The sequence below is a fragment of the Pantherophis guttatus genome, chromosome 1 (assembly GCF_059756535.1).
Source record: "Pantherophis guttatus breed Tessera chromosome 1, ASM5975653v1, whole genome shotgun sequence".
NCBI lineage: Eukaryota > Metazoa > Chordata > Lepidosauria > Squamata > Colubridae > Pantherophis > Pantherophis guttatus.
In genome coordinates, this window is record NC_142063.1 from 98154798 (window position 1) to 98182457 (window position 27660).

The 27660-nt window shown below is 33.0% G+C and overlaps 1 protein-coding gene across 2 annotated transcripts in view; it reads left to right on the forward strand.

Annotated features, from left to right (window-relative positions):
• Positions 1 to 27660, forward strand: part of SBF2 (SET binding factor 2) — a 227759-nt gene that overhangs the window by 103177 nt on the left and 96922 nt on the right. For both annotated transcript variants that reach the window (XM_034417071.3, XM_034417072.3), the window contains exons 4-9: positions 6062 to 6175; positions 8036 to 8146; positions 9811 to 9916; positions 23406 to 23538; positions 25790 to 25898; positions 27064 to 27177. In XM_034417071.3, coding sequence (XP_034272962.1) covers positions 6062 to 6175; positions 8036 to 8146; positions 9811 to 9916; positions 23406 to 23538; positions 25790 to 25898; positions 27064 to 27177 — 687 coding nt within the window. The remainder of the gene's footprint in view (positions 1 to 6061; positions 6176 to 8035; positions 8147 to 9810; positions 9917 to 23405; positions 23539 to 25789; positions 25899 to 27063; positions 27178 to 27660) is intronic.

The following is a 27660-nucleotide window of genomic DNA, read 5'->3' on the forward strand; positions in this document are numbered from 1 at the left end:
TATGTTTCTTATTAACATTTGGATACTGAGCAATCCAAAAATAGTTGCTGAATTAATTGACCCACTTTGGATTTTTAAATAATTTGTCAATGACATATTACTTGGCATGAGGATTTAGTGGGAAAATCTAAGGATTCAGATAGTGCAATATGTACTTGTGAATTTTTTTCTACAGTGTTTTAAACCATTTCCTTTTAGCATTGCTTTTTGGCTAAAATTAAATGGAATTCTCTTATAATACTGTGAATAATAGTAAACTTTTCTTTTTGTTTTTTTCTTTTGCAGTTTTATTATTCAGCATTGCTTGAATCATGATAATACATTTAATATTACCTTTTTTATCCTAGGAAGATTATTATAGACAACTTTATAAATATTTAAGTTATATCTATTTGCTTTGAAACTTCATTACCTAAGTCAGTTTTTTCTTGTATACTTCTTTCTGAGTTCACTTCTTTTCCCTTATTATATCTAAATTTGTATATACTCCAGACTGCCAAATGTTATGCCACAAAAAGTGTATTGGTTTTTAGATGCTGTAAAGTAATTAATATAATGACAAGTGTATCAATAAATTTGTTTAGGAGAAATTCAGTTTACATCCCTTTGTCTTATTATTTAACTGGCCTGGAATAATTCTTGAAATTTTATGCTGACAGTAATTGAGAAGTTGAAGAAAAGATTATTTGTCAGCTGTTGACATAAAAGATTGATATAGCTAAAGGTATTGTTTTGCCAATTTTAATTCTAAAACAAGTGTGGTACCTTGAATGTATATATTTTAGTGACAATTCTGTGTTAACACAGTAGTAGCAAAGTCCCTTTCTGTAGCCCAAAGAAATAACCATGTTAAGTCCACAGAGTAATCACTGTATATTATTTTGCAATTAAATTTATGTCAGTGCTCTGGCATAGGAAATGCTTTTTTAAAAAAAGCTGTTGTACCGTAATGTTTGTTCCTGTTCAGTTTTATTATCTGCTAGTACTCCTAGACATTGCCACCAAGTCATATCTCCCCAATCCTCTTAGGATCTTATTTCATATTATATTAGGATCTTACAGATGCTTCTCCAGTGTTTCAGTTGTGTTTTACCGTAAATACTTTCATAAGTAGCTCGTTACTTCAAAAACTTTTTGCAATCAGGGTCTTCACCTAACATGCAATAGTTTCTGAAGGAAGCCTACTGTTTTAAACTGTGTGTATAACAGAAATTACCTCAATAGGTAAGGTCTTCTTATATAACTTCAATAATAAATTGAAAACATTCCTAATTAATATAATACCACATTGCTGAATTACTTTCCAGTAAAAAAAATGCTCCATAAATATGGATAAGCCAGCAACTATATTCTATTTATCTTTCCATCTTTCTATCTATCATATGTATGTATTATGGTAATTTTAGGATAAATTTTGACATATGTTTGTATGAATCCAAAAGTATTTTAGATCATTTCTGATCAGTAATATATTTAAGCAGATTGTTGTGTGTTTTAAATTCTGAAAGTGTCAGTTTTTCTATTAGGAAAGTAAGCATCTCTGGCTTTGGCACAGAAGAATAATTAAAGAAATACCAGAAAATTATGTATTTGGCAAGAGGATAGCCTCCCAATAGTTTTACCAGGGTAGGATGGAGAAAAGCAAGAAGGGAAAAAAATTATTAGACAATAATATGTATAAACTTAGAGTGTTTTAGTCACAGTATTTTAAATTATTCAATATATAGAGTTGATTTTCTTTTGTTCTTATTTAAAAATGGAAGAGGGGCTAATAACAGATTGTTAATACTTTCTACCTAACTTGGTTTTTATTGACTTTTTTGGTAGTATACATCTAAAATTAACTTTAAATGTGGCTTATATAATACATATATCATATTTTTCATTTCTCCAAAGGGCTCTGAATTCCAATTAAGCCTCTAAAGAGATGGAATAGCATATTATTTTAATTCATTGTTTTTCATATTTTGTTTATAATTCTGTTGTAAGCTGTTTTGAGATGCATTTCAATGTGAAATATAAAATATTAAAATAAGTAATATTTATTCCAATCTTCTGATAGAAATATAGCATAAAGTCATATAACATTAAAATCAAAATTCAAATTTTAATGGAATCAAAACAGTTTAAAAATATATTAAATCATAAAATAGTTTGATTCTTTTCAATTCTTTCATAATTAGAAGCGCTCCATCATTTTGTAGAATAGATTACAATTTAGGAGGGATTCTGGTGGAAGACATGGAAGAGATTTTGCCTGACTTTTCCTTCTGATACCCTTCTCCCAAATGTTGACATTGTAGAAAATGTGAGATTAGGAAAGTTTGGAGCTCACAAGAAAAACTGAGGAAAGTTGAAGTATTACACACAATTGGTACAGTTCAAATATTTGTAAATAATAGTTATGTTTCTCTTCAGAATTCTTACATTATATAGAATATTATTGCCAAATCCACAAATGAAATTTCTACATTGTGTTCAATATAATGTTTCAACATAGAAAACCAGAAGCACTAGTAATGCCAGAATACTGTATTAGAATTAACATTGTTGTCTAAAATGAGATTAAAATCATTTTATTAAACAAAAGCTGCTGAAGGCAGATGTATATTTCAAGTTAGGTATAATCAATTTTATTATTCATCAACAAAATGTAGAAAGAATGCATGGAATTTTGGAAGCTATTGTCATATACTTTTTAAAATAAAATATGTACTGTCTTTTGATAAATCAACCTGCCATCCACCACACATGTGGCAATACATACAAACCCACACACAAACAATCCTTTAAAAATTGTCATGTTTTCAGTAAATGCCAAAATGAGGATTTCCAGTTTAGCACCTGTAACTGCCAGCAGGTTCATAAACACTATTATTGGTAGCCACCAAAATCAATGCCCCATCTAGTATCTTTTTATTTTTGATTTTTTAAAATGGAAAGTAATTATTTGCAAATGTTGCCATCAATCAAAATATTTGGGAGGCCCTGCTTTATAGAAAGGTAAATATCCAGAAGTTCATTTTTAATAAGCAGGAACATATGTAAAATTTGCTAAAGTATGTGATCATCTGGTTACTAAATGTGCCGGGGGTGTGTGTGTGTGTTCCTTGGATTGTTCCTAATGGTAAAAGAAAATTTATTATTATCATGAGGTTATTTGTACTTTACTTGTGCCAGATATACAGAATTGTGCAGTACCTTTTCCTCATCCTCATAAATAAGGATGAAGATGTTAAAAATGTACAATAGATGTGAAGAAATAATTTGGCATAATCAGAGAAGGAATACACAATAACTGGAAACTCAGAACATTGTCTACAGTTTATTGTATCATTTTGTATTTGTTAAACAATGCTTGGAATGTTGGAAATGAAAGAACATGTATCATCTTTGATACTGGTTGTGACTTGTATAAACCTGATGTAATACTGTTTATCTAATTACCATATATGGAATTTATGTCATTTATTTTACAAAATGCTGAGTAATATGTTTGAAAAAGATCTGTCAGTTCTGCTACAACTTGCTGCAAAGCCACAACTCTCTTCTGTTCTGCATTCTGTTTACATTTCTTTCTTCTAGCAAAAGGAGGTTAAATCATTTGTTTGCATGAAGAACTGAAATGTTGCCTAAGTTACAAGCTGGAATTTTAAAATACAGGAATTTACTAAATTTTAGTAAATTCTAGATTATTTTCTAGATACTTTCAACTTCTGATCTATCTTGCCCACTTAAGGAGGAAGATTGAGGGTGGACACTTTAGGTTGATACGGGTTTTTTTATGGAAAAAGAAACTATGAGAGACCAGTGCAAGTCATAGAATCATAGAGCTAGAAGAGATCTTAAAGATAACCTAGTCCAATATCTGCTTAGTTTAGAATCCACTAGATCATCTCTAATAGATGATCTTCTAGCCTGTTTAAAGTTCTCCAGTGAAGGAGATCTAATTAACATCTGGCTGATAATTCATACAGTTATAATATTCTTCCTGATCGCTAGCCTGATCTTCTCTCCTTGTATTATTAATGCATCGGTCCTGATCCTGCCCTCTTGGGCAATACAGAATATGTCCCTCTCTCTTCTGTGGAAAAGTCTTTTAGATATGAAGTTTATTATGTCATCCCATAATCTTTTCTGTAGGTCAAATGTATCCAGTTCTTTTAACAGTTTGTCATAGGATTTAGCTTATGGAACCTTCACCATCTTGGTAACCCTCCTCTGCAATTTATCACTCTCTTTTTCAAACGATGATGCTCAGAACTAGACATAGTACTCGAAATATGGTCTTACCAGTTCCAAGTAGAGTGGAACAATTATTTCCTATGGTCTGAGTTCATGTTAATATACACTGCTCAAAAAAATAAAGGGAACACAAGCAGAAGACATCCGAGATCTGAATGAATGAAATAGCCTTATTAAATACTTTGTTCCTTTCATACAGTAGTTTTGTGTTCCTTTTAGTTGTTTAAGCAGTGTATAAACTACTGTATGTAAAGAACAAAGTATTTAATAAGGCTATTTCATTCATTCAGATCTCAGATGTCTGCTTGTGTTCCCTTTATTTTTTTGAGCAGTATACTTAAATACAAGTTGCAATTTACCAGCAATGGTTCATGGTTAACTCGTATGGTTAAAGGATGGCCTTTCACGTGTACTGTTGCCAAATCAGGTTTTCCCCACCCCATCATATTTGTGCCTTTTAGTTTTCTTATCAAGTTGCAAAACTTCACATTTCTCCCATCCTACTCATTTCAGCTTTTAGATCAAGCTTGGCTACATTTTTAAAAATCTTTTCTCTTTCCTCTGAAGGATTAATCTTCCTTACCAGTTTGTTTTATTCTTGTAATTTTTGAATTTAAAAAGCAAAGATCATAGGAGAAGCAGTGAAAATGGATAATAATAAATGAATAATCTAGCTTTCTGTTCCAAAGTAGCTCTGTTTTTATTGTGGCAGAATTGGTCCTCCTGTCTAGGAGTTAATATGTACATCATGCTTGCCTTGGAGTGAGGATGCCCCCCCCCACCTCATCAAAACACCATATTTGGTTTCAGGCAAATGTTTTTTCTTAATTGCTATAGTGCAGTGTCAGGTAAAACCCCTTCCCTCTAGTCACTGGTTGCTGTCCTTTGTGATCTGATCTGCCTGTCCACTTCTGAAGGGAATTTCCCCAATTGGACTGATGAAAGACTGGATTTTATTTTTTCCCTTTCATTTCTTAACAAGAGGAAATTTGTATGGTTCCTGCCCATTTCTTCTAGCCAAAATTACAGAAGAAATTAAAACTTTGGTGTTTCCTTACTTCCCGATTTACTGGTACTTACTTCCTGTTTACTGGTATTACAGAGGGAAGATGCTATGCATGAGGAGTCAGCAAAAAAGACCTCATAAAAATGAAAGCAAACTCTGCTTGCATTTCTGGCATAGATAGAGGGATAACGAATCAGGGGCCATAGTAACCACAATCTAGATGGAATACATAGCTGGCACTGTTGCCAGAGCTGGAAAAAAAAATAAAATCCTGACTGCAATTCTTGAGGCCACTTTCATTTCCAGCTGTTGTAGTATACAGAACACGCAGGTTAAGGCAGCTGTGTTGAAGAATCCTAGAAAGAAGCAAAAGATTTGAACAGAATCAGAGGGAAATAGCACCCCCAAGTATATCACTTTGAGAAATATACTGTATAGCAAACATATAATAAAGAGAATAAAAAAATCATTAGAATGCATGTTGGCTACATCAATTCCCCCTTTTATGGAAAACTGATATGCTCTATGGTGTGCTAGCTTCAAAGTGCAATGGATATATAATCTGTGTGAAGTATACATTATTTACCTTGCTTTGTGTAATACACTTTTATACTATTTATCAGTGTACTGAATTCTGTGCAGATTATATCATTTGGGTGGTAAGATTTTTAGATGTGATGTACATGTTATATTCTATTGATTTAAAGTTTTAAAATGTATTAAATGTAATGTTTCTGATTGAAATTTTTCTATACTGTTTATTCAACAATCACCTTCTATCTGTTAATCGATGCATATATTTTTTTCAAGGGATCAAGAGTAACTGAAGGTGAGCAGGAATCTGGGTTGATTCAGCCTGCAGAAATATTTGCTCCCAAAAGCTTAGTATTGGTGTCCAGGTTGGATTATCCAGAAATATTCAGGGTAAAGAACCTATAAATAACATTTTTATGTATGCGCATTTATGATAGATAACACATAATCTGAATTAACCTTTGTAACATCCACATTTTTTAATAAATATACATCCTGCATTTTCTCCAAGAGCTCCAACTAGTTTATATAGTATTTCCTCAGTTTCCCCCTCCCACCCTGACAATAATACTGTGGGATATTATAAATATATATTTTTTAATTTATTTATATGCTGCCCTTCTCTGGAGACTCAGGGCGGCTTACAATGCGTTAAGCAATAGCCTTCATACTTTTGTATATATTTATACAAAATCAGCTTATTGCCCCCACAATCTGGGTCCTCATTTTACCTACCTTTGAAAGGATGGGAGGCTGAGTCAACCTTGAGCCTGCTGAGATTTGAACTTGCAGTAATTGCAGGCAGCTGATGTTAATAACAGTGCTTTAGTCTGCTGCGCCACCAGGGCTCTATCCCAACGAATCCAACGAAACTGGATCCCAAAGTCATCCAGTTCATTCAAAACCATCCAGTAGATTTTCATGGTTAGAGTAGAACATGAGCCCCTCACTATGTCCAACTCTCTTAATTTCACACTGGTTTTCTTGTATGGATACAATGCAATTAATTCTCTCTATATATGTTTTTGGGGGGGAAACATAAATTTTTTCCTCCCAAATAATAGGAAATGATTGTTCCCCATGTTTATTAATTATATTGTATCTTTGTACGATGGAGAAATCTGAGCAGCCAGAATTGCAAAAAAGGAGCATTATGTCTACCCCAGACAGTACAACCACAAATATCTGGATCATTAAGAATTTTTCCCAATTATGACCATAATTAAAACTAGACAGCCTTGTGACCCTTTGAGTCATTCTTTCAGAGGAGGATTGTGCAGTCTAATGTGACTAAAATGAACATTAAATTATAGGCTAACCATATGTTTTACCCCAGTGCTAGACTTCCCCATGGTCATTTAAAAAGAACATATAAGTAGAAAAATGAATGTAGTGGCAAACAAACTTCAATAATTTCAATATTTAGTTATGTAAACAGATAAGTAGAATGACCATGGGCAGGCAAAATAATGACAGTTTGAGTGAATTCTGACTTCCTGCTCACTTCCCTATTGAATTTACTTGTGGGAAGCTGCTTAGGAGCATCAGAAATCACAAACATGCAACTGCATAATACTGCAACTATCACAACTTTGCAAATGAAAGTGGTCTGAATTTAAATTCCATAGGACTTTTTATAAATTGTTTAGGTTAAATGACTTTAGATCCCAAAGTCATCCAGTTCATTCAAAACCATCCAGTAGATTTTCATGGTTAGAGTAGAACATTAGATACATTGATTCAAAACTGTTGCGATATGGTGCACCATTTGGGGTGCCTTGAGGCTACCGTAGATAAGCAGAATAAGAATATACATTTAATGTTTAATACCAGAAGACAGATTGCCACAATTGTAGCCTGAAGGTGAAGCAATCCAATTGAACCACTATATTATGGCAGACTTCCTGTAGAAATACTGCATTTGAGCTGTTATAGTTCAGCAATTGTAGCTTGCTTCAGTGGATCATCTATCTCAGTTTTCTACATGAGTAATTGTTTTCGAGCAAAAGAGCACGGTCCATTTCAATATTGGATTTATTTGAATATGTTTGTGGTTTATATAAGGTGCATAGGTAGTTCATATAGAGGCAGTTATAGAATGCAGTTTTATCTATCCACATGATTCTCTGTGACATGTTTTTATACTCATATTTTATGCTACATTTTAATACGATGCTGTATTTTCCAATCATTATTAATATTTACTTTTCTCCCGGTGGCAATTTTATATATTCTTCTTTCATATTTTAGGCTTGCCTTGGCTTAGTGTACACTGTGTATGTGGACAACCTGAATGTCTCATTGGAAACTCTCATTGCAAATCTCTGTTCATGCTTTGTTCCTGCTGCTGGAGGGTCACAGGTAAAAAAAAAGGGGGGGGGAGAAGAGATTATTTATTCAGTGAATTTAATTTATGAAGAAAGGAGAAGTAAATTCTTCAAATAGTTTGATTTAATAAAGGGACATACTCAATTAGGTATGTTCTAGTGGCCTGACTTCTAAAGAGTGCAAAAATTCCATTCCAAAATAAGGTCAAGGGGTTAATTCATCATTGTAATTATCTTTGCAGGGTGTTATATCAGTGGTGAATTTGCAGAGCTCAACCTTTTTTTTATTACTGGTGATACATAATATATTGCTTTTAATTTTTTCTTTATTTTCCATAAGAGAATTGAGCCCCTACTCCTGCCCACACCTTCTAATGTAATTTACTATTTCAAGACCCCATGTATTTCTATGGAAATACTGGTGTATATGAAATATGGTGATAATGAAACTAGATTTTAAAAAAATAATGCTTAGTAAGTTAGGATTTATGATTAAAAATAGCCATGGATGTTAGTAGAAATCATTCTTTTCTAGCAAAAACATTACTGCAAGTTACAAAAACAGGGCATGATGGTAAAGTCATTAGCCAAGGGTTTTATCACTTGTTATGGGAAAATGGAAAGGCTGGTAGTATATCAGAGATAGCTGATTGAAGAATGACCAGCAAGTTACTTGAAGAAAAAGCTAAAATTAATATTCTGGATGGGTTGTTTTTAGAAACTTTTTATTTTTTGTTACCATACATATCTAAAGCAAGCTAATTTTATAAGTATTCAAACTGGTGATAGTAATTTGATCAGTTTTGTTCTCTGTCATTTCTACTTTTTTTTCAGTTCCTGCTATGTGTTCTCTTTTTGAAATATATGTTTATATAGAAAGTCCCGTGTTCTTATGAATATCCAGTTAAAAATAAAGATAAATTAATCAAAAAATACAAATGTGAAATAATCATTAAAATGTGTGTGTGCCTGAAATGCTTAAGTCAAAGTAGAACACATACCAGTAGATATAGAAGACTTAGACTTTTAATAATTTTGTCATTTTGAATGTACACTAATGTACACTAATACCAGGGATTCTCTTAAGAAGTTGTCATTAGAGTAAAGTTTAGTAATTTGAAAACTTATCTTTGAAAAGAGATGGCTGAGGGTGAGTCTCGCTAGCTGAAACAAGCTTTGGAAAATGGTAAAATCAGCAAAAATCTTGTGATTGTGCTGACATTCTTTGCATGAGAAATGAGGGACCTCTGTAGCCCATTTCGATTTATGTGATGCACTTTGATGAATAAGTTTCTTAATTGGTCACATATGTTTGGGACAAAGGAAAATCTCTTATGACAATAATCAGAAATCATTTTAGATATGACTTTTTTTCCTAACAAGTTTCTAGACCCCAAGATTATGTCAGTGCATAGTACATAATTCATGTTGCAATCCTATATCAACTTAATTAGAAATCAGCTTTACTGGAATTGTAGGGATATCTTCTGAGTTAGTATGGCCAAGATTACACTGTAAAGTAGATAACTACTGTACTAACAGTAATATTAAGTTGAGTTTAATTTGGTTGATTAAATGAACATATCTGTGTTGTTTTGCTGGTAGCATATAAATTAGTTATATGACTTCCTTTGGTCAGGATAATCATTCAGCCTACTTTATAGTTTGCAATAAGCATCTTAACACTTCTTTCTACAGAAATTGTTTTCCCTAGGAGCAGGAGACAGGCAACTGATACAAACTCCTTTACACGATAGCCTTCCAGTAACAGGAACTAGTGTGGCTCTTTTATTTCAACAATTAGGTAGGTTGGGGGTTTTTTATTGTTACACACTGTTTTGTAAAATGATTAGACAAATTTGATTATTTGTAGTTGTTTTTACTTTAACAAATTATGTTACTGGTAGTGTGTTTTAGAATATAATTTACCTGCAATTTGTTAATAATCTCAGTCTTCATTTTTATAACTGTATCAGTATGTTTCTTCATTATCTATATTGACTTCATCTCCTCCCCTCCAAAATAAGTTCAATAAATCAGAAATTAAAAGTTATAGTAATCCACAGTAATTTAAGTAACAAGTTAGTTCTTGGTATCAGTTTTTCCATTCTTCCCAAAGTGGTTATATGAAGTTAAAATAGGTGCAAATATGTTCATGTAAAGATTGTTTGATTTATTATACAATTTTTCTTTATTTTTTTAAAGTAATGTAATATTTAATTTTATAAAGAAGTCACTGCATGTGATGTTTCTTCATTACTTTCATGATGATGATAATGCAATAAATTGAGCAAGCAGTAATAGCCCAAAAACACAAAGAGAGAATCGAATAAATTTTTACTGAAAACGTATTATTGAAGACTAGATACTTGGAAAACAAAGACAAAAATTCCACTGCAGTGTATCATTTAAAGTGACAAATATGTTAGATTCAATAAAATATTTTTTTATACATCTGGGATCTACAGTATATATGATAATTCATTCTTCAATCCTACTGCGTATTCTGAAATTTTACCCTTTACTAAATTATTGTCATCTAGAATTCAGTGCAATTATATTGGTAACATTAAGAATTATAAATAAGTACACTGGATCTGAAAGACCATAGCAGCACTGATAGCATATTTTTCCTGAGGCTTAATGATCATTTACAGGGCAGATTATTTGGAGGTTCTTATAAACCAAGCCATGGAGAAATTCAACATAGAAGCATTGGCATGAATCGATTCAGGAACCAGATGCAGCTTGACTATAACAAAATTAATTTCCAAATCAGGGCAAGTAATAGTTCCTGTATTGATCAAACCTGTTTTTGAGTATACAGTAATGACAGCTTCCTTTCCTTCAGAAATCCTGAAAGTCTAGGATTTCTAAGGTTTTTACTTCCTAGCCCCTTGTTTGCTGAAACATCTGAAGCTGAAGCTTTTCTGTCAAAGAGAGAAGTAGGAGAATTTTATCTTTTAGTTGAAGTGAAAAATCAATATAATTTTGCATGACCATATGTTTAGCAGTGAAATTGTTAAGACCCCTTGTTCCATCAATCCCCAACTGAATCTAATGTCCTCATTCTAAGGTGACAAAGCAGCACGATACAGGAAATACCAAAAGGTATTACTGGCCTGTTCTAAAAAATGATGATTAATAGCTTAAGGGCATTTACTCATTTCTATTTTTATTTTTTTTTGGTTACAATTTCACTGTAGTTATTCAGCTACTTATAAATCTAGGATTAGGAAACACTGAAGGAATCATTCGGCTTTAAATTTAAATTGTAAATTTAAAAAATGTATACCACAACAAAAAGCAAAATCTAATAAATTATATCTAAAGCATAAAATCTGCTAAAAAACAAGTATAGTGAATATTCCGTGGTTAACCAAGTTTATTTATTTGGTATGCTTGTTTTAGCAACTTCTTCCTTGGCACAATATTTATATGTGGAATGTTAATTAATGAGTATGATTAATCACACAAACTTAATCATGTTAAGCAGCTAATAGAAACTAAAGTTAGTAAAGATGATTAATATGCTCTATCATTACCAATCTGTAGTTCTACTTTTGTTGGTTTCAAATGTTACAATAAACATACAGGTGGTCATCAATTAATGGCAGAGATTGGGACTGGAATTTTAGTTATAACAATGCAGTTGTAAAACACAAAGTAATGTGACAGCACTCCTCATACTTTCCACTGCCATCATTGAGAACCTCTTCACAACTTCCTGCCAACTTTTAACAAATAAAGTCAGTGGGGAAGCCAGCAGAAAGTCCCAGGTAGCTGACAAGCAAACTAACAAGCTGCTGTCAGTTGCAGGAAGGTGCATGAAATGCTAGTGCAGCACAGTGCAAACATGCCGGGGCTTGGGGTGGCTCAGATCTTGGAAAGTCGCTACAGACAATTCCTTCTTCCACAAGTCCTCGACATATTAAGAGGTCCCCAGATGGTCTTCATTTGGAACATTATTTCAAATTTCCACCCTCTCGATTATCTGTGCAACTTTCCAGAGTGTAAAAACATAAATTTATAAGGTTTCACTAAAAATTCTTAAGCCTTGACTATTTGAAAATTTTTAACTGCATTACTGTTATTTAGATTGTTAAAGTTGTTTTATGTATTTATGTTGTCCTCAATATTCACTATTAAAAAGTTATCATCCTGAATTTACTTTTATGAAAATGAGCAGGCTACAAACACAGCAACAAATATCCTACAGATGGTTCTTGACTTGAGACTTAGTGACCATTCAGAGTTACAATAGATTCTCCCCCCCCCCAAATAGTACTTATGACCCCCTTCCAAAGTCATCACATTTCAGGCAGGCACTTGGCAACTAACTCATATATAGGGCTGTTTGCAGCATCCATAAACATCTGATTGTGATTTACTACATTTTTGCCAAAACCTGGCATTTACTTCCAATTTTCAGCAAAAACACCCATAGCAGACAATGAGGTAACTTAACACCTGTGATGTTCAATTAACTACCATGGATCCAATTAATGACTATGATGATTGGCTTAACAATTGTCACAAAAAAGGTTGTAAAATCAGATGAGCCAGCTGCCATGACTTACAACCATAATGATCAGGCTCCATTATGATGTTAAGTTGAGGACTACCTTATTGTAAGTCAGTTCAGCTGTTAACTTAGTTACATTTAATTCAGTTCAAACATTAATGTAGCAAAACTTGTTTATGTAAAAAAAAATAACACTGAATCACTAAGCCTTCCTTCCGTACTTTTAACAACATTTTTATTTAACTATTGTTTGTGGATGATGAATGGTTGGAAAATTGAGGATGGAATAATAAAGGTTTAGTTTTCATCCTGTTCCTCATTGGTTCTGAATTATGACCTATTACAAAATAATTTATTACAATCACACATTCATGAATTCACAGCTGTTAAGGGAGGGAATTCCAGTGTGAAGTAGTCTCTGCTTTAGCCAAGAATGACCACTAATAAAGAATTCCATGTTAAGGCAACAATTCCTGCTTTTAATTGCAAGCAGTCGAATAGAAAGGCAACCTTTTTATATGTATTTTAGTATGTCACACAGAAAGTAACACTTGTGGGAAAATAATTGTATAATAATTTTTCAAAAATATAAATATAATTGTATTAGTACAAATGCAAGCTATTTTTAATAAATTGTTCTCGTCTGTGTACTAAATATAGAAAAGCCAACATTTGCAAAATAATTTGATAATTTACAGAGACATTGTGCAATATCTGTGTGTAACTCACTCATCTTCCTTTCCTCACTTTTGGTCAGAAATTAAGGGAGGTTCTTTCTACATCATGCAGAACACATTGTTTCTAAAAAGAAAAAAAAAAAGAAACATCCAGCGCACAATTTACATTTGTCGTCAGTAGTTCAAAAATAGTTTGGATTTTTATTATTTCGTAAGGTAGATATATGAAATGCAAATTTAAAAATTCCTACATTTTAAAATACCTATCTGTAATGAAATTAAGAGAGTTTTCTTTAGGAATTAAATATATTTAAATAGCTTTTAGCAGTGATCAGGTAAAGAAAGGATATTGTAGTTACGTAGGGGAAGACTACTAAAAGAGAAGTTCTACTTGTGTTATGTAGGACAATTTGGTTTGGGATGGAAAGCAGATACATTATTTTACTGAAAGGTTTATAGAATAATGGATAAGGTGGAACTTAACCCAAATAAGACAGAGGTGCTATATGTAGGAAAACTGCTTTCTTTGTTACTGGATAGGATAGTGCTGTTTCTGAAATGAAAAATATGCTACTGAGATTATATGTGAGTGAACAATATCATGCATAAAGGTCATGCATCATTAGCTGTGATTTAGTTATATGAAATTTATATTATTATATTTTCTATATAAACAAACAAATTTGTATGTGCTTATAGAAATTAGTACTGGAAGTCCTTGCTTAATGACAGTATTTGGAATCGGAATGTCGTTACTAAGCAATGTGGTCATAAAATGCAAATTTATGTGATAGCATCTCTTTGCTTTGGTATCAACCAGCAATCCCTGGTTACCATTGTTAAGCAAATCATTGCTGGTCATTAAGTGAGTAACTCACATGACCATGACTGCCAACTCTCTGTTGGCTTTCTCATTGACTTGGCTTGAGGGAAGCCAGCAGGAAGGTCATAAATCACAATCGTGGCCATGGGACACTGTCACAGTCAGAAATCTGGCCAGACACCAACACTCCCATTGCAATCATATGACTGTAGGGGAATTGTGAGAGTTGGAACTTTGAATACCAGTCATAAGTACTACTTGTTCATCATAAATTTGAACAGTCATTGAATAAGTGGTCATTAAACAAGCACCATCGATATAGAGGTTTTACTTGTATACTGGTTGGCAGTAGTAGAAATAACATCTGATTTGTGGACTTTGTTCTAATTGATATCTACCATACCATATGACAATCTCCAAAGAGGCACTGATGTCTCATTTGTTTACTCTGGCTTATAATTGAAAGAGTTCTAATTAGTGTTAATTGATTTTAATTGTTAATTCTTTCTCCAAACATTGTTTTAGTACTGTATAAACAAGCAGGGTGGGTTTTTTTTAAAAAAAGCACATTATTTTGAAAGTGTATGGTTTATTAATATTTTAAACATCTTGTTGATATCTTAAAATACAAACATAACTCATGTCATACAGCCCAGTCTTAACTAAAAATGTTAAGCAATCATGCTTAATCAGGCAAGTCAAATATGCATCTGTCATTTGCTTTTAGGCATTGCTGTTAAAAATACTGGTCAACCCTTAAAAAAATATAATTTATATCCAATATTTGAACAATTTTGGAAAGTTGTCTTATCAACCAATGATTAATTTAGTCCCTTATGAATGAGAGCTATTTAAGTTCAAATATTTTTCTTGTAAAAGAAATTATATTAGAATAAAATGATACGAAGTATGTTGTATTTTATTATGTGTTAAACATCAGCTTGAGAAAACATCTTTGCAAAAACAGGATTCATGTAGCTGGCTTCTAAATAAAGTTCATTGTCTTGGCATTTTAAATCAGGAAGATGATGATTGGAATGGAATGAAGGATCTGACCCTTGCAAATATTCCAAATTTAGCAGAAGCTGTTGTAGTTTGAAAATATTGCAAGGTTAACAGTTGATTCCATGCAAGGAACAAAAATAGTACCATTAATTATTGAAGATTGTGGCTGTGAATTTGCAGTTTCAGGATTACTGATACGAAGTTGCAGTTACTAGACAATAATAAAAGAGTATGAACTTTTTGAAATGGAGACTTTAATTTCTAAAATAGTTTTGAATTATTTAACATTCTGAAATTCAAAGAATTAATTACTGCTATGAACTATATAATTGCCTTTGAAAAATTTAGTTTTATTGTACGCAAAACAATGGCACTTCCAAAACATTCACAATTAACTGTAACAATGAGAAATTTTATTGCACTCAGAATTATAATACCTGACATAACAAGAGTTTATTTCACTGTTAATTGTCCCAGAATGTTATGATCAAAGCTACTGATATATCACCTTTTATGTCTCACAGCATACAATAAAGCATTAACTACAGGATGTTGACCTTACACTGACCTATTTTAAGTGTAGATTGCCAAATAATGATTCTATTCCTTTGGAATTTGAAGGCTTAATTATTCTGGTAATCAATTACAAAGCATTATAAAAAAGTAAATAGCATCAAAATAAAAAATGAAAAGGCTAAAACAAATAACCTGAAACTAGATACAAGATTATGTATTGTGCCTGCCAAGATTCCACTTTTAGTATATCAGATTTTGTATAATATGAAACATAAAATATTCTTCATATGAAAATATGTTTTATTCTCTCTAAGCACTGAATGATTAGTTGTCCAGGCTTTTGCTTATCCCTGGGAATGTAATATGGTGAAGTACGGTACTTTTATCATATTTTGGTCTATAAAATTAGCCATTTCTATCCATACTATGTCACAGAAGTATACTCTCTCACATTTTGTAAATATATAAGTATATCTTTTCATGTGACAACACTGAAGAAATGACATTGGCTACAATGTAAAGTAGTGAGTATACAGTTTGTATAACAGTGTTAATGTGCTGTTCCCTCAAAATAACACAACACACAGCCATTAATGTCTGAACTGCTGGCAACAAAAGTGAGTACATCCCTAAGTGATAATGTCCAAATTATCCAAATTGCTGTAATGTGCATTGTGACTTATTATACCTGCATTCTACTTTCCACCAAACACTGTTCAAGATCGCAAAAAATAATTGCAATATAACTGCAGTAATGTACTCAGTAAAAAATAGAATCCGAACAATGAAATTCTTCAATCTAAGTTACAAGCTAAACTATTTACCTTTGTCCAAACCAGTCAGCCGAAGGGACTGCTTGTATAGCAATAGCGCATAGACTTATATACCGCTTTATAGTGCTTTACAGCCCTCTCTAAGCAGTTTACAGAGTCAGCATATTGCCTCCCCAACAATCTGGGTCCTCATTTTACTGACCTCAGAAAGCTGAGTCAATCTTGAGCCGGTAAGAATCAAACTGTCAAACAGCTGTCAGTATGCAGTCAGCAGAATTAGCCTGCAGTACTACATTCTAACCACTGCGCCACCATGGCTCTTATGAATGAAAGCGACATATAAGAAAAATGCAGATTTCCACATCATGTCCTAATAGTTTAGATGTTGGCAAGACAAAAAGTCCTCTTTAAATGTTTTAAACTGGGATAGGATATAATGTGTAATGTATTTATTTGGATGACCTCATCCCATACCAGAAATGTTTAGCACTTTGAATTGTGTTGGGAATATAAAAATAAACAATATTTGCTGGTATTTTCTGGATTAACCTTCAGTTTGCACACTACATCAAACTCTAATAATGAACTTGAAATTTTTCCTTGGATTTATATAGACATGAAAATATTATCAGCATATTATATGCTAAATCCAGACCACCTTGCATATCTGTTTCATGTATTAAATAATATTTATGAAATAGTAGATGATGAAATTGGAAGTCTTTTTTTCAAATACAAAAAAAAAAAGACTTAACAGAGTATGTAAATATTTAGCACAATTTCAGTTGCTAGAAAAAGAATGCTTAAGATTATGCAATGCAATGTAGATTGCAATGCAATGCATATAGATCCCTACATGGAAAAAGAGATGTCAGTTGTTTAAGCTGACTTTAGCAGAGACAAGGGAACATAAGCATTACTATTGCTGATGCACACTGGATAATTAAGACAAAGAATACTAAAAAGAAGTCAGTAGGTAACTCTAGTCGCCATGGGCGAATAGGCGGCAATATAAATTCAATAAATAAATAAATACTTCATTGATATAAAGATCTTTGATGAATTGATCATGTCAATAGTGGGTTATACTTAGAAATATGAAAATCCCGGAACATCTCATTCTCCTCATGCAAAATCTATGTATGGACCAGGAAGCCACAGCACATACCAAACAGATAGCTTCAGATTGGCAAAGGAATAAGACAAGGCTCTATACCCTCCTCTTATTTATTCAAGCTATATATTCATGAAGCTGGATTGGAAGAGCATGGTTTTAAAAGTAAAGGAAGAATCTGTATTACTAAGAATCTGAATCTTTAGCTTCTGCCTTTTAAGATCAACCATTAACACTAAAGAAGTAAGCAGTCAATAAATATACCACAGACTAGCACTTGGTAGAGCAGCCATAAAGGCCTTAGAAAAGGTATTTGGATGTCATGATGTGTCTATATCTACAAAGATTAGAATTCTGCAGGTTGGTATTCCCTGTGACACACTATAGAACCAAAAGTTGGACTTTGAAGAAGCAGGATAGAAGGAATATTGACACTTTTGAACATTGGTGTTAGAGAAGACACTTAAGAATAACATGGACAATAAAAACAAACGAACAAATGGATAATCAAACAAACCCAGGATCCGACATACAGATGGCCAGACTCATTTTATCCCACTTCCTGATATTAAAATACAAACCATACTTTTTAACACAATCCTTAAAATAAATTGGTCCTAGTTTTTTAACAACTTCAAACTTTAATAACAGCTCTTTGAGGTGGCTCAGAATTGATAAAGTAGTACAATATAGATGTTACGTGTTCTAATTTCCCTGCTTCCATTAGCCTTAAAAGCTAGATGGATCAACATTTGAAGTTTTCTATAAAGACAGCCCCATGCAGGGCACCTTATTCCCCAGCCTGTATTCCTGTTGGGCAAGTATATGTTCTACAATTCTACATTTTAATTTTTTTTCTCTATTTAGGAAACCCAAACTCTCGCTTTGAGATTCTAGGTTGATTTGAATCATATGTTAATTATGCAGTCTTCAAAAATAAATCCACAATTTGTGAAATCTATTCTTTGTTACTAAACATAATAATTTATTTTTTATTTTTCTACAGCATAAAATACCCAAATCTTTATTAAGCAAGAGACATCAGGGTTCTCTAAATGCAGTTTTAGAAGGCTGTATATCCTATTTCTTTAGTGAACCTGATTTGCCTTCTGATTAAAATGTTGCTTGCATCACTTTCTAGAATAATTCAGAAAAAATTTCTGATAACCGCTTACCCATATTTGTGAATTAGTCTCACTAAATTACTGATAATTGGTACCAAAAATTGTGCAACCCTGTTTTCTGTTTCATCATGTGGCAATTCCGGTAAATTGTATAATTCTTTGTGAAGTCCTTAAAAATGTGCAATGCTTTTTGTGCTAATATGGTAACACTTTAAACAATGCAGTATGTACGTGAGTGTCTATGTGTAGCTTGTAAATCATTTTTAGAACAACAGGAAACAGGATGATTGATTACATTTTTTTAAAAAAATGTAGGAAGTCAGATATTTCAGTGCAAATTACTTACCTTTTCAAATCTTTAAAAACAGTAAAAAAATTAGTCAGGAAGCTTCTGTCAATTTTTTCCCTAACATATGGATAATGTTCAACAGGAAGCATACATGACTATGGAAGCTTAATCTGTAATAATGAACACTAGATATATTGTTTATTTGTTTTAGCATTGTCTGGTCTGTTTGTGCCCTTGGCTAGTCAGTATCACAGATGTGTTTTGAAGTTCAAGGTGACAACAAATATAGTTCTGGAAGCATGAAGATCTGTCTTTAGAAGTTGACATTGCAATTGGTTATTTTTCAGAAGTTGAAGAGAGCATTTTATTTTACTTCTTTCATATTTTTACATCACCTAAAGTAAACTGTTATTATTACTTATTACTATTTTTTATTGATTGAAATAAATCTTACTTTATCCTCCAACTGTTGGGAGTTAAACATTGTTTTATGTACTTTTCTAACAATCTTAAAAAACCATTTTTAAAGCAATAGCTAAAGCTTTGATTTTTGGGACTATACTTGCTGATATTAGTAAGCCCCAAGTAACATCATGTGTGACCTATTTACCATAATTGGATATAAAGTTGTATGGTTTTGTTAAATTTTAGAGATGTAAATATCTGTCTTCTAATTAAGTCCTGATTAAAGCAAAAAGTCTCACTTTATCTAAATTCACATTGGATATCAGGAATAATTGAATAGCTCTTTAGAGGCATATACAAAAAGAGGAGAAGGTTAAAGAACACAAGGCAGACCCAGAAGAAGATAGAGAAGCAACATCTATTAATAATGGTTGAGGCTGCCAGAAGAGGAAGAGCCAGAACTCTGTATCTCCCTTGACATCCACAGTGGTAAAAGAGGAAGTAGAGAAGAAGACCTGTTTAGATGGAGAAAATCTATATGAACATAGATATATTGGGTCAAAAGCATATATTAAATATATATTTGGACTAAATAAATACAAGACAGATTTGTGAATAAGATTCACAGCTGCTGAAATTTTAAAAACTGAACTTTACTGTGTAATAATTTTCGCCTGCCTCTATGGATAGACACACATCTCCTAATCTTGATATGATGTGTAGTTATAAAAACTGCAGTTGTTTAACATCCTTGGACAACAATATTATTTTATTTCCTCATTTCAGCAATAAGCAGATTCATATTCCAGACACCTCATCGTGTATTAATTTGTTCTTATTTTCTCACTGGAGAGAATGCATGCACACTTTTAATCTCTGGGATCTTTAAACCCAAAACTCAAACCTCTGGGTCCTCAAAAAGTCCTTAAACATTATTCTGCTGGCAAGCCATCTCGTGCCCGTGTTTCCCCAAAAATAAGACCCTGTCTTATATTTTTTTGAACCCTGAAATAAGTGCTTGGCCTTATTTTCGGGAAGGTCTTATTATTTTGGGACGTGTGGAGCAAGATGGGGCTCTTCTTGCTTTCTTACCTGATTTCCAGCTCTGCATTTAAATATTTTCGGGGAGGGCTTATTTTCAGGGGGAGGCTTATTTTAGCGCATGCGCTCAAAAGCCTGATTGAGCTTATTATCAGGGGGTGTCTTATTTTCAGGGAAACAGGGTATTTACTGCCATGCCACAGACTGAATGATTGGCCAAAGGTGCTTTCTGTGAGTTCTAGACTTGCAAGTGTAGAGACAGTGCTGTCTGAATAAGCTTGCAATCTGTTGAGAGTCAGGACAGTGGTGGAGAGAATGCAGATTGATTATAAAGAGCTCTGGGAATAATTATCACATGAGCCAGCTGATGGCATGTTAGTGCTCAGAGTGTCTTAGGGTAAAAAAATGAATTTGGAGCTAAAACTCTCATTGCTTCCTAAATTATCAGCTATTTAAAAGACAAGTGTTCTTGAATATTTGTTGTTTACACTTCAAACCTTCTTTGTAAATAAGTTGAAGTTAGGATATAGAAAGATCTGGATAAGATTTTTCAGGAAAGTAGGAGAACTGGCTAATGTTATTCTAGAAGCATTCCAAATTTGAAGGAGATTGATTTTTTCCCCTCTTGAAGCTTTTAAATTATTACAGATCCTTTTTTATTTTCCTAAGTATGCCTTGATTAACACAAGAACCAAATACTGTATTACTACTAGTTGCAAAAAGGAAGTAGTTGTAAACATAGTTGATTTTAGAGTAATTGTTTTAATCATATCGATGTTATGGGAAAAAATCTCATACTTGACTTCAGTAAGATTTAAAATATAATTAATAATGTGCATGGGAGAGAGAGGAAAATTTTGACCAATAGGAGACAACATTTATTTATCAGTTACAAGGTTTGGATAATGTAATGGGAAGAGAATAGTTAAAAGAAGAAGTATCACATGAGATATATTATAATAGGGAATGAAACTTGCAAGTGGTAAGTAGACACACACACAGTTGGAGAAACCAGAAGTATGTAAATTCTTATTTTTTAAAAAATGGAAGTGTTTGGAGGATTATTAGTGAAAAGTATTCTTATTTTGTTTCCAATAGATATCCTTTTTACTATTTGGGGGGAAGTGAAAATAATAGAAGGAAGAAGAGGCAAACAGCGTTTATATTATAGCAGAAAGTTGATTCAGATGAGGCATTTTCTTTCTAGCTCAATACATTTAGTTGTTTATACTGTTCACTTAATCTTGTTTAAGTATTGTACTAATTGACTTTCATGTATTCTCTCAGTGTCAGCATTATAAATGGTCACTAGTGATGGAATTATGCATCAAATCTTTATTGCAGTTATCAGCCAGTGTTACATAATCAACCCAACAACTTAATTAGAGCTAAATAGCTAAATCCAGAAACCCTGGGCTTCAATATGAATTCATTCAGATAATAAAATAGTGTAATATATGAATTTTATAACTTTTTAGCAATGAATTCAATAGAAATTTAGCATTCACAAGGCAGGCAACAGCAATGTCAAAATGGCAGGTGTCATTTCGCAATAAAAGCACCACCCTTTAAAGTCTTTGTTGTACATACCTAAAAAGGGGCAGACCTTCAGTATCTAATTACAAATACCATTTGGTGTTGTCATTTCTGCAGAGGTCTCTTGCTTGGTTGAAAAATACTTGCTCATTCAAACAGCAATACTGACTTTTAATATATAGAGCACTACCTTATGAATTATAATATTCTCAAATTGAAAATGAATTCAGTCATTCTAAGAATGTCCCTCATACAACTAGCACCATGAAAGAGAAATGTTTTGAAAATATATAGGATTGGGATAGTGGCATTCCTCAGAGATGAAGGAGGCACTATAGCCTCCAACACAAGGCTGAAAAAATTCCAATTACCACTAGATGGTAGCAAAGGGGTAGTTCTTCCTATAGCCATTTAATGTCATCCAGATATTTGCCCATACCTAGTAGTATTACATTCATTACCTTTACCTTTGAAAAACCTGCTCAGAGCTATAGGTAGTCCTCAATTTAAGAACTATTTGTTTAGTCACCACTTGAAGTTACAACAGCACTGAAAAAAAGTGATTTATGACTGTTTTTTACACGACCATTGCAGCACCCTGTAGTCACGTGACCCAAATATGGATGCTTGGTGACTGCCATGTATTTATGGCAGTTGCTGTGTCCCAAGATCGCGTGATCATCTTTTGCAACCTTCTGATAAGCAAAGTCAACGGGGGAAGCCAGATTCATCTAACAACAGTGTTACTAACTTAACAACTGCAGTATTTCACTTAACTGTGGCAAGAAAGGTCTTAAATTGAGGCAAAATTCATTTAACAACTAAAATTGTGTTAATTTTAAAGGGTCACCCTTATAAATTCTTAGAAAAGTTTTGGCAGTTCTTTTGCTCTTTTTTTTTACTGGTTTCTGATTCATTAACACAATTAATGAAAAATCTGGTTAGATTTTTCAAACAGCTAATCTTCAGACTCCTTGTAGAAAGTGTTGGATTCTTTTCAAAATCATAATTATCAATGTATGTTTTGCAGATAAGCTCAAGAGTTATTTTTTTTCTCACAAGAGCAGCCTAATTTGTTTGGAATTCTGATTTTGTAAGATTGAGCTATTTTATAAGATTGTGCTGTTATACTTGTTCAATAAACTACAGTAACTACTTAAATGGCTTTTAGATTACTAAATAACAGAACAAAATCCATTTGAAGTAATTATTGAGCAATGTTGGAAAATGGGATCAAATATACTGAATGATATCCAATTTCTATGTCATATTGTAATGATATGGAAATAATAATAGTATAATGCATACATTTCAAAGAACAAATGAAAAAAACGAAGTGCATAATATTATCATATATTTTCCTAAAGTGATTCCAATAATAGTCAATTAATACATCGTAACTTTCATTCTTTTGTTATTGCACTAAGTCTATATATTTTAAAACTTGTGTATCTTTTTTTTAAAGGAATTCAAAATGTGCTGAATCTATTCTGTGCAGTCCTTACAGAAAACAAAGTCCTCTTTCATTCTGCTAGTTTCCAAAGACTAAGTGATGCCTGTAGAGCATTAGAATCCTTAATGTTTCCTCTCAAATACAGGTAAAGTTTTTATAAAGAGTATACAAAATCTTTATCAGTGTGGACCAGTACTTTGTCAAATCTTTTATTTGCCATTCCTTTTCATTTAGGACTGCCCAAATCTAGGACTTTTAGAGACATATTGCAAAACTGTACGCCACACATATATCCCTCAGTGTTTTACGATCTGACTTGTTTTATTTTAATTCATTTGAAATACAAGTCAAAGGGCCTTCACAGAAATTTTAAGTTTCAACTTGAGGGCTGCAGTGTCTTTTTAAATAAATTGTTTATACACTAAAACCAGACTTTTAGTGTATAAACCTAACACTGTTCTTCACATTATAGAGGTTATGAACACTGCTATACTTATTTGATTTCTGAAACGGTTGAACCTTCTGTATAGTCCAGCTGTGTGATGTGCCAGGTAGTCTGGCTGGTTCTTTTTCCAATCTTAAAAGCCCTTAATTAAGGCTATTGATTTTGTGACACATGCTAAAGGCTTCATGTTCAAAAGTGAGATTCAAGACCCAATTACAACAGCATAATGTTCAATTCCACTGCCAGTAGCTAAGCCATCTGTCCCATTATAAAGAAGAAACAAGCTCATGGATATTGTCTGCCCAATTTATTTATTTATTCATTCATTCATTCATTCATTCATTCATTCATTCATTCATTCATTCATTTATTTATTTATTTATTTATTTATTTATTTATTTATTTATTTATTTAATTTGTATACCCCCCTACTCCCGAAGGACTCAGGGCAGTGAACAGCCAAAAGATAAAATACATATAATACAAATGTTAAAAAGCCATTAAAATACAATTAAATAATTTGGCCCAGAAAACAAAATTTAAAACACCCCAAATTTATAAGACAAATTTAAAATTTTAAAAATTTAAAAACAGTTTAAAAAAGAGGTTAGGCCAGGCCGGCCTGCTGGAATAGGAATGTTTTGAGGGCACGGCGGAAAGCGCGCAGATCCGTATCTCCTCCGTATCTTCTCCGTATCTCCGGGGGGAGCTCGTTCCAGATGGCAGGTGCTCCCACAGAGAAGGCTTGTCCCCTGGGGGCCACCAGTCAACACTGTTTGACCGACAGCACCCTAAGAAGCCCCCCTCTATGGGAGCGTATTGGTCGGTGAGAGGCTACTGGTGGCAGAAGGCGGTCTCGTAGATACCCCGGTCCTAGGCCATGGAGCGCTCTAAAGGTGGTAACCAAAACCTTGAAGTGCACCCAGGAGCCAGTGCAGCTTGTGCAGGAGGGGGGGGGTCACATGGGAGCGCCACATTGCTCCCATAACCACCCGCGCGGCCGCATTCTGGACCAGCTGGAGCCTCCAGGTGCTCCTCAAGGGGAGCCCCATGTAGAGAGCATTGCAGTAGTCCAGGCGGATCTAGTGACAAGTTCAACCATTCATGATTATCATAAAAATCATAAAATACACAAGCTCAGTATGCATATTCAATCATAGCCTTGGAGTTTTCAGCATCTCAAAGACAACTGAAACCACCTCAAGTAATATGGTTACTCCCGATGTGTGTAATAATTTACACTAAAATATTTTGACAGGTGATGGAGGTCATGTTATTGGCATAATCCCAGATATGGTGTTCAAAGTCTATATGAAAGGTCCCTAGAAAGGAGGGAGGCAGGGGGAGGATATTGCCAAGTGCCACCTGAATGCAATTTTGGAATTCTTCCTACCTGAATAAGCTTAAATTAATCATTTTGTTTAATATATTTTATGCTATTGAAATAATTTCTGTATATAGAGCTATTTCATTTATATTTTATTGTTGCCAGCAAAGTACAGATAAAAACAGCTCCATTTCAGCTATTTTAACCAATTATTCTTGTTTAAATATAGATTACAGTTCTTGCTTATCTGTAACTGTTTTAGATAAATAATGTTTGTCTTGGAAAAATCTAATTTTAAGTATATTACCTCAATCAATAGTTGTCTGCATATTTTGTATTCAGCCTCCATTAATTTTAAAGATTATATTTCAGTCATACAGTTGAGGAAATTCTAGATAGAAAATGCAGTGAAATGTATTTTATGATATTTTTTAACCAGAAACTAGAAAAGTAAGTTATTTTTGTAAACACTCTACTTATTAAGCAAGAAAATATTTTTCAAAAATAAATAAAAATCCAGTCAGTGTATTTTTGCTGATATAATGGAAATGGTAGAAAGCATGTAAAGTTTCATGTTTAACAAAGTAGAATGGCTGCATTATTTGTCCTTCCTTTTCTTCTCAGTTACCCATACATTCCAATTTTACCTGCACAACTCTTGGAGGTTCTAAGTTCACCAACACCTTTTATTATTGGCGTACATTCTATCTTCCGTAATGATATTCATGAACTTGTGAGTATATTAAACTGGATTTTATGCCCGATATAACAACTTCATCTAAAATTAAATAAATAATTCAAACAATGGGAGATTTTCTTACATTCCTTTCATGCATACTGTGCATCACAAAATCTTAACTAATGGCCTACTATGCCCCCAACTATATGTGGTTGGGCTCTCATGGGAGGAAAAGTCCCATTAGGAATGCTATATTAGTAATAGTCATTGATTGATTAAATTTCTGTGCCATCCAGCTCTCTGATATAGGAATTCATATAGTGAATCCAGAGAGATTATGTGGTGAAAAATATTAGTACATAGCAGCCTTAACTGTAAAAATTTCAAAGTGGTACAAACGTATTAGTAACAAACAATATCAAGAAATTGTTACATATCTGATAAATATGAAATGAATATAATGGAGAAAAAGTAAAAACTTTGGTGAGGGAAAACCCCATTTGGAAACTATAGTCATAATGTGATTTACCAAGATCAGTATCTTAGCCTTTTGATTTTGAATGACTTCTGAAATTTTCTACGAGCAGTATAAGAGTAGCACTGAGTAGTAATGAGTTTTAGAAATAATGAGTTTTAGAAATAATAGGCAAGTCTGGTAGTGGTTGTTCTAGTGGAGCCTTTATTGAAAGGGAGGTGAACCAGTGACATTTGATGATATTTGAAAAAATTTCATTTATATAGTGAATTGGATCCAGACTAATAAATAAATACATTTTATTGGCAGGACTCATATTTCTCAGTTTGTGTTTTTTCTACTTCAGGCAGAATCTGAAATTGACTTGAAAATGGCTCTGGTGAGCCAAAAGATCACCCAAAGGGAAAAACCTGCATTGATTTTGTTCTGTCCTTGAAATACAAGGAGCCCTTTCTTTAACAAAAGGGCTATCTAAAGTTAGCACTGCAGTGAGATCTGCTATGCAGAATGATTATACTTACAGCTTGGTTAATCAAATATTTTAGACATCAGTCAGAATATTTTAACAATTCCAACCAAAATTTGATTTAATATCAGAACTTTATATTTCCATAAATTCAGCCCCTCCCTATTTCTCAGTGAATATTCAATATTGTTTGGTTTATTGACATCTCAGGATTCTATCTATGTTTAATGATATTAAATATCATACAAAGTGTTTATTTCTATCTCTGTGACTTCTAGTTAGATGTAATCATAGCAGACCTAGATGGCGGTACAATTAAAATTCCTGAATGTATTCACCTCTCCCAGCTTCCAGAACCACTGCTTCAGCAGACACAAACTTCTCTATCTCTAGTAAGTATAATTCCATGATGTTTCATCAAGCCGGGCTGACCTGACCTAACTTTTTAAAATTGTTTTAATTTTAAATTGTTAAATTATGGGTTTTAATATAGGGGTGTTTTAACTGTGGGCCAAATTAATTTAATTGGATTTTAATATTGTTTTAAAATTTGTATTTTTTGTATTTTATCTGCTGGTGTTCACCGCCCCGAGTCCTTCAGGAGAAGGGCAGTATACAAATATAATAAACATAACATAACAAACATAACATGTAAACATTCACACACATTCACCCACCCACATAGTTTGCAGATAGCTGACAGGTTTGTTTAGGATGACCACAGCCGCTTGAGTAGAAGGGACTCTGAAGTGCATCTACAAGGCTATGCAGAGGATTTTGCAAAGCATCTGTGGAACAAAATTGTTCAGATTTGCTCCCAATTAAATGCCAGCTTTAGTTCAGTTCCTATGGAGGTGCATAGGTATAGTTCTGCC